Genomic DNA, 11854 nt, shown 5'->3' with positions numbered 1-11854 from the left:
ATCAGTCTATCTCCAAAGAAAAAGTTCAACTATAAGTTTGCTATTGTGATGACAGAATTGCTTGGTAAGGTAATTCTAACTTTTGCTTGATGGATTGATTGAGATATTTTTTAATAGCTATCCTTTCGTTGAAGTCGATGATTGAATAAAATATTGATATTGATTGCGCTGTTATTGTCGTTGATGTTATTTGTTTTTGAAGTTCGCACTGTAATTAAAGTAGAGCGCCTTTTAATAGGAAGAATTATCGAGAGAGGACTCATCTAGATAAATCTGGAGACTCGATAACTAAGACCAATATGTGAATTACCAAGTAATTCATTAAAAAAAACAGTTGGTTAATAAATAGTATCATTAAGCGAGGTGTGCATGGTACTAATTGATATTGAAGTAGACTATCATCTTGTTTTGACATATCATTTTCTATTATAAGTGAAACCAAACCATTATTTCGGATTTAAGGAACACGCTATTAAAATAGAGGTTGACCAAAAGAAGTCATTTGATAATATAAGAGAGTCGAGGTAGTATATCAATTATTGGTACATATTGTTTAGGAAAGACTACAGGAAATATAACAATCCAGAGTTAAGGAAATATAATTAAAAGATTTTTGCATTACTGTAAATTGTATAAAACAATGTCCATCCACCAGAAAGATGATCCATATAAATCCTCAACATTTGGTAAATCATTATCATTGAAGGTAGATGGTGGATTCAACGCCATTTCTATAAACCCTTCAGCAAGAGATGTTGTACTAGCAAGCCGGCAAGGTCTTTATATTATCGATCTTGATGACCCGTTCTCCCCACCTAGATGGCTGCATCACGAAACACCATGGCAGGTGGCTGATGTTCAATGGTCACCACATCCAGCTAAACCTTACTGGATTGTATCCACTTCAAATCAGAAGGCTATTATATGGAATTTAACGAGGTCATCCTCTAATGCAATTGAATATGCACTGCATGGACATACGAGGGCCATTACAGATATTAATTTTAATCCACAACAACCAGATATTTTAGCTACTTGTTCTGTAGATACATATGTCCATGCGTGGGATTTGAGAAGTCCAAAACGACCATTTTATTCAACGAGCCCGTGGAGGTCAAGTGCATCCCAAGTGAAATGGAATTTTAGGGATTCGAATATTCTAGCATCTTCTCATGATAATGATGTCTTCATTTGGGATCTTCGGAATGGTTCAACACCTTTGTCGAAATTAGAAGGTCATCAGAGTAGTGTTAATAGTATAGATTTTAATAGAACTGGTGGGTCTGAAATTATGTCAAGCTCAAACGATGGTACAGTTAAATTTTGGAATTACCAGAGTGGAGGGAGTACTGAATCAACAAGAACGGTTAGGACCGAATTTCCGATTTGGAGGGGCAGGTACCTTCCTTTTGGTAATGGATACTGTGTCATGCCTATGGTTGGTGGTGAAAATTCTGTATATATGATGAGCCTAGACCAATCTGAAGATGATCTAAGTGAAACTAAAACAGATAAAAATGCTATTAATTCTACAAAATTACAACCTATATATACATTTAAGGGTCATTCTGATAGAGTTATTGATTTTCTGTGGAGGTCAAGGCATACATATGATACTATGATTGATGATAGAGAATTTGAATTGGTAACTTGGTCAAAAGATTGTAGTCTAAGATTGTGGCCAATAGCAGATATACTCTACAACAAAGTGAATTTTGAAAGAAACAAGAGATTAAAAGAAAAACTTCCTAATTATGAATATATAACATACAATCGAGAAGTTCATGATACCATGAATTTTAATGACAACGAATATAAGAGGATTAAAGAAACATTCGTTACAACATCCGGATTGACAAATATGAATAACGTTGACCATTTGAACTGGCTTTCGGGTGTTCGAATGAACGATCAAAATACACCTGACGATTTGTTTGAACAACCAAAATTGCATAATTTAGGAGAGGAGGTTAGTGCCATTGGTCAAAAATTTCCCAAAGTTGTCTTTGAAAAGATATCTGTCTCTACTGGTGAAATATTATTAACTATGAACGGCCCTTGGTCGGATAGTAACCCTGATGAATATATATTTTTGAGAATTGAAATTAATGTACCATCATATTATCCACATAGAGGGAATGCTCCTGTATTTAAAATTGAGGAAAATGGCAATCTGACGGATGTTAAAAAACAGGAAATATTGGCCAAATTAAATGAAATTGGAAAAGTATATACAGATTCTGATTTGTATTGTTTGGAGCAATGTCTTCATTATTTGCTTGGGGAGAAAGTTTCCATGGATTTGGATGACAATATTGATGAACCACTATTTTACCTTGATGTGGCAAATAGCGTCAACTTTGATGAATTTTCGACTATGTCTGAGTCAATTGAGTCAGTAAAATCAACTGAATCATCTTCTGATTCTGGAAATAATATTTTTACAAACCCATTTGATCAGAATCCTGAAACCAGGAATACTTTTGGAAGAAATCTTGCATTCGATACAACACCTGTTCCCAACGAATGTGGGGCAATATGGACCCCAACTGGTAAATTATTATGTTTCTTTTCGACTGAAAGTAAACCTGAGAGGAAACAGCGTAATGTTCTAAAACTAACTAGAGATAATTTAATGATAAAAGATGAATCAAAACCGATTACTAAATCTTTATATGACGACAATAATATAAGTGAAAAAGGTATAGCGAACAGTCGACCAAAACGATATGTAGATACATTTTCAGCAAACGATGCAAAATCACGCGCAACAGATGTGACCTCTGATGGAGAGTCTACATCAGATGATAGTTTCGGCAGTTTTGTAGATGACTGGAATGATATTGTAGGTAATGATATTGTTGTAAGAACTAGAATTCCTACCTTGTTGGGGAATTTTGCAAAGTCTTTTGGGTCTGTTCACTCAGAGAGTTTAAAGACAGGAGATTCCAGCAGAACCACAAAAAATATTATTATTACGAAAGATTTTTATTCGCTTTTCCAAGAAGATATAAGATTGGCTTTAAAATATGAAATAATGAATGAACATCCAGATGAAATGGCCAGACATAATGCATTAATAGCAGAAAGGTATGGATACGAAGAAATAAGTCATTGTTGGCAGATTTTATCAGATCTCCTATTAGCAGAGAGAGAACAAAGTTTTACATCATTTACGTGGAATAATAATCCATTAGGTATCAAGTGGTTCATTAAGGAAGCAATCAAATACTTTGAGAAGGAGAGTAACATTCAAATGTTGGCTATGTTATGTTGCGTAGCTGCAAATCTTTTCATCTCAAAAACGAACTCTGCAGATATTTATAATGTGCAAGAAAGTTATGAGAGTATGGTAACATATGATTTAGATGGAGAACATGATATATGGCCTAACGAAGTTCATTCTCAATTTTCCGCCGGGAATACAATCCAATCTCAAAATGATTCATTTGCTAGATCCAAATTATTATATTCGTACGATAATTATTCTGTGCAATCAGAAGAGATGGCAGGGAATGTTTATCAAACAACCGTAGGTAGAACTATGAATTCGAGGCATGTTTTGCCTCCTAAACGAAATTCTAATATTGGATTACAAACACCTACCTCTCATCGCGCTAAAGTTGCACATGTAAGTGTAGAGTTGATTGAAGATGTTGTTCTGAAATCTTTCAAGAACCCAGTTGGGAATATTCTAGACTCCTCGGATATCAAGAAGTGTCAACTTTATATCTATCAGTATGCCAAGCTTTTGTTTCGATGGGGACTACCATATAAGAGAGTAGAATTACTGAAAATCAGTATTCAGGCAATCGCCGAACATTTGCACGAGAATAGTTTCGACCTTGAGGATTTGAACCGCGTAAATAATAACACTATAGAGATTAACTGGGTATCTACCTATGCAGATGATAAAGCAGTCAGTAATTGCAACTATTGTAATTTAAAGATCAAGGGTAGCATGTATGTATGTGGTGGTTGCCAGCATGTCCTTCATGCAGATTGTGCCAAGGAATGGTGGGCGATAGGGAACGAATGTCCTTCAGGTTGTGGTTGTCACTGCCCTGATAGGTATAACCTGTGCTCTTGAAGGTGAACGGAGTTATTATACGCCTGGTTTTAAAAAAACTCATCCAAACAGTATTTTTCATCATCCTTGTATTTCTGTTATTTAAGCAAATATATATATTCTCGTTTATGACATATTTATGATCTACGCATATCTCGACGCCTCTTCTCGTGTCGTTCCCTCTATGGGAAAACTCGAAGAAACAAAGCGATTATATAATATGGGAGAATAATGTGTTATTTAATCAAAGAGATATAACACAGGTAATTCTTAAAGAAGATACAAAAGTACATATTAACTAAACAAGAGAAATCACTAAGAAATCATGTCGAATGAAAAAGTCGTTTTAATTATTGGAGCTAACAGGTATGTATAGATGGGTGCACTTGTTTTATCAACTCTGAGTTAAATAACACGTTCTTATTATAAAGTATTATTTTTTTTACTAACGATATACAATTTTTGTTTAGTACTTTGGGTTTGAATATTGCATATAGACAAATAGAAAGTCAAGCTCCTGAGGATTCATTAATATTTGTTTTAACTTCGAGATCGATCGAACGTGCAAATGAGGCTGGTGATTCCATTAAAGCATTCAATGATCAACGAGAGGCCGTTAGGAAGGTTACAACTGTTCCACTGGTGTTGGATCTAACAAATATGAAGAATGTGTTGGAGACTAGTGTTTTATTGAATAAAACCTACAAAGCTATCAATTATGTGTATGTAAATGCGGCTCTGGGTGTGTGTTCGGGGATCAATTGGTTCAGTGCTATTCAGGAGGTTATAACTAGCCCCGTTCAAGCAGTAACAGATCCTCATTATAAAATTCAAAAAGTTGGATTGATGTCAAAAGATGACATGGGTTTAGTCTTTGAAGCTAACGTATTCGGACCTTATTACCTGATAAGAAAGATCCTTCCGATATTGTCTCCTGGTAAGGCTGTCGTAGTGTGGATTTCAAGTATTAGATCCGATCCAAATTATTTACCCCTTGATGATTTAGAACTTATTGAATCGCCAACGCCTTATGAAGGTTCTAAAAGGATGATTGATGTTATGCACTTGGCTACATATAAATATTTAAAGTCAAAGAGTGTCTACCAATATGTTGTGCAGCCGGGTATTTTTGTGAGTCAATCGTTCAACGTACATCTAAATATTATCACATATTATTTGATGATGATCATGTTTTATTTGGCAAGAAGATGGGGTTCTTACTGGCATACAATTGATCCTTACAAGGCTGCAAATTCTCCTGTGTATGTAACAACATTCCGTGACCGTGATTTTGAAAGACAGGATATCAAATATGGATCTGCCACGTATAGTGATGGTGTTGAACATATAAAACCTGAGGAATTAGATTTCACCGGTAAGGAAAAAGTTGCAGAGTTTTTATTATCTAAAGAAAAAGAGTGGAATATAAGATTAGGTGACCAGGACACCAGTTAATTATAAATAATACTAAATCCATATTTGTAGGTAGAATATATAAAAAATATTGACATAATGTATAATTATTATCTTTCATGATTGTTAAGAACATAATACATATGTGCCACAACTATATCCATTATTTTTATGATTAATAGTTAAGGTTACAGTTCACCTTTTTTTTCTTAATGTAGATTTGATATCTTCAATTGAGCGTTCTAGAGTATTTTGACGACTTATTATTTGTTCTAACATCGATTTTATAGTACTTATTTCTTCTTTTGTATTATCATCTGTAGGTAGATAGAATTTTACATTTTTTTCTTCCAACTTAGATTTATATCTCATTTTATTCTCATTCATGAGTTTATCAACCCTGCTTGGGATCGATGCCTCTTCTCTTAGTTTATTTAGAAGGTTGTTACCTAGAAGTCGAGAAGTATTTGTAGCTGGACCTTGTTTTAGTATGGAAATGGGGTTACTTGTTGTGTGTTCGTTTTGATGAGATTGATTACTAGGTGACGATGTTCGGGACATGAAAAGCCTTGAAGATCTGTCCAAACTTTGGGTGAATCTATCTGAATTCAAATGCGTTTCGTATTTGCTTGGTGTATATTGGAGATCTCTAGTTTTTGAAACTTTTCTTGGTGATAACCGTAACGCTGGTTTCTTAATTGCATTATTCTTTGACGGAGATATTTGAAGTCGCCTGAAGACATCAGAGGAATGTGATTCTGACATTTTTGTGTAGATTAAATGTTTGATTATAATTTATGATAGAAATAGCCCTACTTTTGTTTCGGTAGCTAGTTGTCGTTATTCAACCTTATTTTGTTTATTTAATATAATATACGTTTTGTTTACTTTTTATAACGTTCAAAGAATTATCTCCATTTTATGAAAAAATAAATATATTATAAAATATACGAACCCTAAGCTTGTTGTCTCTATATATAAATGATTTTTGGTCTGTATCTATCAAATATAAATTGTATGGCATTATCTATATATCTATATATATATGAAAGATCAATCAAACAGGGACTCATCATTAACAAGTTCATATACTTGATTACTCATATATTCATAATAATGGAAAATAGGGACGTTACATCTTTGGAATTCATCATATTGAATGACTTTGGTTGGAATATCATTAAGAATCAGAAATTCCAAGTTCTCGAATCTTGAAAGAAAATAATCAAATGACTTTCTCATCGAGTGTAAGTACATGTGGTAGATTCTTATTATATCAGATTTAGTAATATCTCTTTTTATTTTATGACCATTGTTTGGATTCGGATTTAATAATGAATTAACCTTTTTCACGAAATCTTCAAGTGGCCTCGAATAAAATCCGATAGAAGGATACTCATCAAACCCTGCAGAATATGGAATTATTGTGAACAATTTAAACATTTGCATAATGAAATTCTTTTGTTCGATATCATGAAAGTCTTTAATTATGAACGAATCTGAATTAGGGAAATATTTTTTCAATATAACTTCATCCAAGGTCCTTTTACAATCATCACATTTACAGGATACTTGAATCTTAAAATTTGATACCTCATCGTCTTCAATCGACAATAGTGGGACATCCATATCTTGTATTTTTAAGTCAATATATCTTATTGTCTTGGCACATTTATTTCTACTCATTAAATCAATTGTGTTTTTGCTGATTGTAGCATCAAACATAAAATCAATTTTTATTTTCTTTAATTTTGAAAACTTTCTTATACAGTTTTGAATAAATTCTTCATTTTTAAATAATGATAAAAGCGATAGGGATTCTATATTGTCAAACTTGAAGAAGTCATATAATTTCCAATCATTATATATATCAATATCCACAGAACTTTCGTTATACCAGGATAACATTTCCAATTCCTTTAAAGTGTTAATGTCGAAAATATCGTAATAATGAATAGAATCATCAACAGGTTCTGAACTCAAAGTATCATCCCTCAAATTCAAACAAAGAGCTCGTATTTTAATTTTTTTCATACCTTTTTCAAAGAAACTTAATGGGTTGACGTGTATAGTCAGATCTTGTATATTATCGAAATTATATTTTTTTACAATATTCCTTGTTAATTTGAAGTATTGTTCATCTGCTGCATCTGGATTTGGTAGCATATCTGGAGGTGTCAAATTCAACGATTGAATTGTAGAGGTATGTTTCCACAAGTAAGGACAAATTTCACCTTTTATAAAACTTTCAAACGATAATAAATTCGTGTCGTATTTGTTTAATAATGTCAAAAATGAAATAAGGGTTTCTTGATCTAGATGCCACGTACAATGCACCCTTTTGATCATGGGACATAACTTCAATGGAGCTTCAGTTAATGACCTCACCAATGCTTGAAATTTATTTTTGGCCCTTATAGTCATCCCTAAATCTTTCTCCAAATCCTTTTCTTGAAATGTAAAATATAACACTGACCACATATGTGTACCAAGGGAAGTATCATAATCACTTGGGAAGTAATATCTTTCATTGAGGTATATATTTTGGTATAATATCGGTGTTATGAGATGATTTACTCTCTTTGAGACATAAGATAGTGCCGTTTTATCTTCTTGAGACAGACTAAAGGCAATTTTTTCCCAAATCTCACTAGGAAATCGATGAATCATAAATAACAGTAGTGGAGAACGTTAACAGGTTGTCAAGGTACAATTCTTAAATCGATCGTAATTACGTATAAATGCGTTTGTGTTAGTTGTGTAAAGGACCCACTTTATTGTATTATTCCGTTAATACAATAAAGTGAAATTTTTTGCTGCAATGTGGAATCCGAAATCTTACATAATAAAGAAAATATTAGAAAATTTCAGTGATGAGCTGTATTCCTCAGGGTGACCTTGGTAGACTACTAACAACAATGCTACAAAAGAATATAGATTAAGATACTGGGCGAGATCTTAAGTCAGGGCTGAGAAATTTCTATACATGTTTATATTATTTGGTGCTCATATATAAAAAGGATCATTTTTATGTGCTTATGTTCATGTTTTAGAAACTAGAATTTCGATGTGAAAATATTTTGTAAATTTCAAAGAAATGATTCATCATTACGTAAGTTGGTCATTGCAGTGAATGTATCTAGTCTAACAGGAATAAATGTTAAATGTGAGTGGACAATTATTTGAAATAATGCTTTCTTAATGTATACTTTTTCCTGTTGTATGGTGAATATATCCTCAAAAGTAGAACATCGTCTATTCACAGTGAATTCCCCATTTAAAGAATCATGAAGATCTATCTCATAAAATGGCGTATCATCTATCATCTTCAAATATGAACCTACCTCTATATTTAAATTTCTGCGGAATAACACATTGAATAAAGATTCAAACTTCTGCCTACTTTTCCCACCAAGCATGAATTTGTGATTGACGATATTGATATAAGATTCGCCATCATCAATCTGCACAGTCAGAATCCTGGATTCAAGATCGACGTACGGCTTCTTATACATCACTTTCACAAAACCTGATGTTTCTACTACATTGGGATTTAATTTGATTCTCTTATTAGAAGGATTATATTCGTAATATTCTTCTAATGGCTTTTCTATAACTGATAAACCATTTTTGGAAATATCGTTCAACTTAATCCAGATTTCATTATTCCCATATATTGGATCTTCCACCAATTTACATTTAATTAATCTTTGTTCTAAATTCAGTAATCTATAATATCTACATTCTTTAATCAAAGATTCTCTAGAATTATCGTCTAATGTAAATTGTGCACCACATAACAATTCAAACAACTGTTTAAATAAATGTGGAGATCTTGGTACAAACGAATATGAATGTGGTGGTGGTCTTATCAATTTTCTTGAGATGATCACACGTTCAATATCCACATATAAAGTATCTGAAGTCAAGTAGAAATAGTTATATGTGTCACCTTCTCTATCAAATAAAGATTTAGGCAATTTAAACGATACGTCACCAATCTTAGTATAGTAATATTCCGTTTCTCTTAGAATTTTACGTAACCGAGGTAAATTATAGTACATAGAATCTGCAATCAACATTGTATATTGAACTTCATCCTTAATATCGATATAATAACCTTGTAAATGTTGATATATATATTTAAAGATCTCCGCAGATCTATCGATAAACAATGTCGTCTGACAAGTAGTCGGTGGAGTCACAGTAGTGGTCACTGATTGTGTATTTGTAATTGGATGATCGGAAGGTGATGATAACGACACGGAATTATCGAGGTTAGTTGTCGATTCTGTTTCTAATTTAGCGAAGAAATCTGTGAAATAACTTGGTCCATCTGAACTTAAGGAAGCACCACTTATCTTAAATAAAGTGGATCCAATTTGAATCTTGTACATGTTTTCATGAGGAAGGATCTGTGGAATATTTGGATCGAAGTAGGATTTCGTTGGGTCATAGTGTGCATCCATATTTCCACAAATATCTCTGGTTTATCGTTTATCGTTTTTTTATGAAGGGAACAATTGAGTAGATATATCCAACTTTCTTCATCGTCCTTTATATAATTCTTGTTGTTGTGGTTACCGGACTATCGGATGCCAAACAAAAAAAATTTCACACCAAAGCGAAAAAGCTTGAAAGAAGAGATAGGACGAAATAACTAAACATAAGAAGTATTACATTGTAATAAATTTAATGATTTTAAAAAAGATTATTTAAAAAAATTATGTAAAAAAAAAATATAACGAACTATAAACCAAGAACATTCCAAGACAAACATTTGTATGTAATGGAAGGAACTGCAGTTTAAAATTTTACAATCTTAATTATAAGACTGGAGATGGTATTGTACAATAGCTCAAAAAGGAAATACACATATAAAGAAACATTAACGATTATATGTAAATTGTAAAACCTGAAGGCATTCTTTTTTTTATATTTTATTAATATTAATATTATAGGAATTCTATTTGACTTATTCTAAAAATTACATTAGAAAAGCAAAAGAGGAAGAAAAAAAGAAGACATTGTGATTATCTATAATTGAAACCACAATGCTAAGAAAAACTTAAAAAAAAGAACAGGAAGAATAGCAAAAATAGGGAATATCAACAAGAATATTTTCTTGAAAATTAATGGGTATTATTAAAAACGAAAAGGTTTAATAGGTGAAAAAACAAAGAAAAAGAATTAACATTAAGATTTGAATTTATAGTAACTATTATAATAGCCTATACAATCTAAACTAAAAGGAATTTTTTTAATTTTTTTATTCTATTCCTTACCATAAAACGAACGTTGCGACATGTAAAATTAATCTAATAAAAATAAAATTAAAGTTTTTGAAACTTAAGATACTTAGATCAATAGAGCAGCGGCACCAGCAATTAGAGCACCGACAGCTGGTAGAGCCTTGTTAGCAGCACCAGTGAAGGAAGCAACAGTGTGGGTAGAGGAAGCAACGGTTTGAACGGCTAGAGAGGAAACCTTAATAGTCTTGGAAGCTTGAACGGTCTTGGTGACAGTAGATTCAGATTCGGTAGTAGATTCGACCTTAGCTTCGACAGAAGTGTGAGCAGCGATAGAAGTGGTGGTGGTGACTGGAGCAGCAGTGGAAACAGCAGACTTGGTCTTGTTTTCAGCAGCAGATTCAGAAGCTTCAATTGGACACCAGGTGGTGTATTCAGTGATGATGTCGTTGATGGTGACAGTAGCAGTGGAGATCAAAGCTGGAGAAACGGTTTCTTCACAGACATGGTCTTCACAAGATGTGATGGTGACTAGAGTGGTGGTCTTTTCAGTAGCGGTAGCAGTAGTGACATTGGAAGCAGCAGAAGCAACAGAAGCGATAGCAGCAAGAGAAGCGATGGTAGAGAATTGCATTTTATATGAGATGGAAAACGATTGGACTGTTTGAGTGTAGATATTGTTCTATGGTCTTATAGCTTGAAATACGAAAGTAATAAAAAAATATATATATGAAAAAATAAAAAGATATAAGAAATACAATAATAAATTGATTCAAAGTGCAGTTTATATATGTTTTATTTTTTCGAGAAGTGAAAAAAAAGCAAAAGTCAACAAATAAATAAATAAACATGCTGAATGCAAAGAGGTCCACAACACATACTAACAGAGGCAAAAATACAAGCAACAACGACCTAACAATAAAAAACGTATTGCTGTCTTTGTTCTTCTTTGTTTTCCTGTTTCTGATGTTATTGATTGTTTTAAGTCTTACCACTTTCTTTCTTCTGCTATTGATATTATTGCATCATCAAAAATAAACATAAAAGAGAAGAATAAAGAGAGACCACAATGAACGTAAACAGAATAATTTTGTGATAATACTAACAATGGCACGGGAGGGGA

General features: G+C 32.7%; 6 protein-coding genes across 6 annotated transcripts; 2 read left to right on the top strand and 4 right to left on the bottom strand.

Annotated features, from left to right (window-relative positions):
- Positions 1-640: 640 nt before the first annotated feature.
- Positions 641-4090, top strand: MTC5 (Mtc5p; the record flags this gene model as incomplete). Its single annotated transcript, XM_041551609.1, has 1 exon — positions 641-4090. The coding sequence occupies one exon, from the start codon at positions 641-643 to the stop codon at positions 4088-4090; it is 3450 nt and encodes a 1149-aa protein (XP_041407543.1).
- A 304-nt stretch (positions 4091-4394) lies between these two features.
- Positions 4395-5524, top strand: KABA2_07S02464 (uncharacterized protein; the record flags this gene model as incomplete). The annotated part of the gene is made up of 2 exons (XM_041551608.1): positions 4395-4435; positions 4540-5524. The coding sequence occupies 2 exons, from the start codon at positions 4395-4397 to the stop codon at positions 5522-5524; spliced, it is 1026 nt and encodes a 341-aa protein (XP_041407542.1).
- A 153-nt stretch (positions 5525-5677) lies between these two features.
- On the bottom strand, positions 5678-6247 carry FIN1 (Fin1p; the record flags this gene model as incomplete). Its single annotated transcript, XM_041551607.1, has 1 exon — positions 5678-6247. One exon carries the CDS (start codon positions 6245-6247, stop codon positions 5678-5680), a length of 570 nt encoding a protein of 189 aa, XP_041407541.1.
- Positions 6248-6535: 288 nt separating this feature from the next.
- On the bottom strand, positions 6536-8152 carry KABA2_07S02420 (uncharacterized protein; the record flags this gene model as incomplete). Its single annotated transcript, XM_041551606.1, has 1 exon — positions 6536-8152. One exon carries the CDS (start codon positions 8150-8152, stop codon positions 6536-6538), a length of 1617 nt encoding a protein of 538 aa, XP_041407540.1.
- Positions 8153-8571: 419 nt separating this feature from the next.
- On the bottom strand, positions 8572-9951 carry MRX16 (Mrx16p; the record flags this gene model as incomplete). The annotated part of the gene is made up of 1 exon (XM_041551605.1): positions 8572-9951. One exon carries the CDS (start codon positions 9949-9951, stop codon positions 8572-8574), a length of 1380 nt encoding a protein of 459 aa, XP_041407539.1.
- Positions 9952-10840: 889 nt separating this feature from the next.
- On the bottom strand, positions 10841-11365 carry KABA2_07S02376 (uncharacterized protein; the record flags this gene model as incomplete). Its single annotated transcript, XM_041551604.1, has 1 exon — positions 10841-11365. One exon carries the CDS (start codon positions 11363-11365, stop codon positions 10841-10843), a length of 525 nt encoding a protein of 174 aa, XP_041407538.1.
- Positions 11366-11854: the final 489 nt, after the last annotated feature.

Source organism: Maudiozyma barnettii (genome assembly GCF_903064755.1).
Source record: "Maudiozyma barnettii strain CLIB 1767 genome assembly, contig: KABA2_07, whole genome shotgun sequence".
Classification (NCBI taxonomy): Eukaryota; Fungi; Ascomycota; class Saccharomycetes; order Saccharomycetales; family Saccharomycetaceae; genus Maudiozyma; species Maudiozyma barnettii.
Note: the sequence above shows the minus strand (reverse complement) of the source record. Positions and strands in the feature narration are given on the sequence as shown.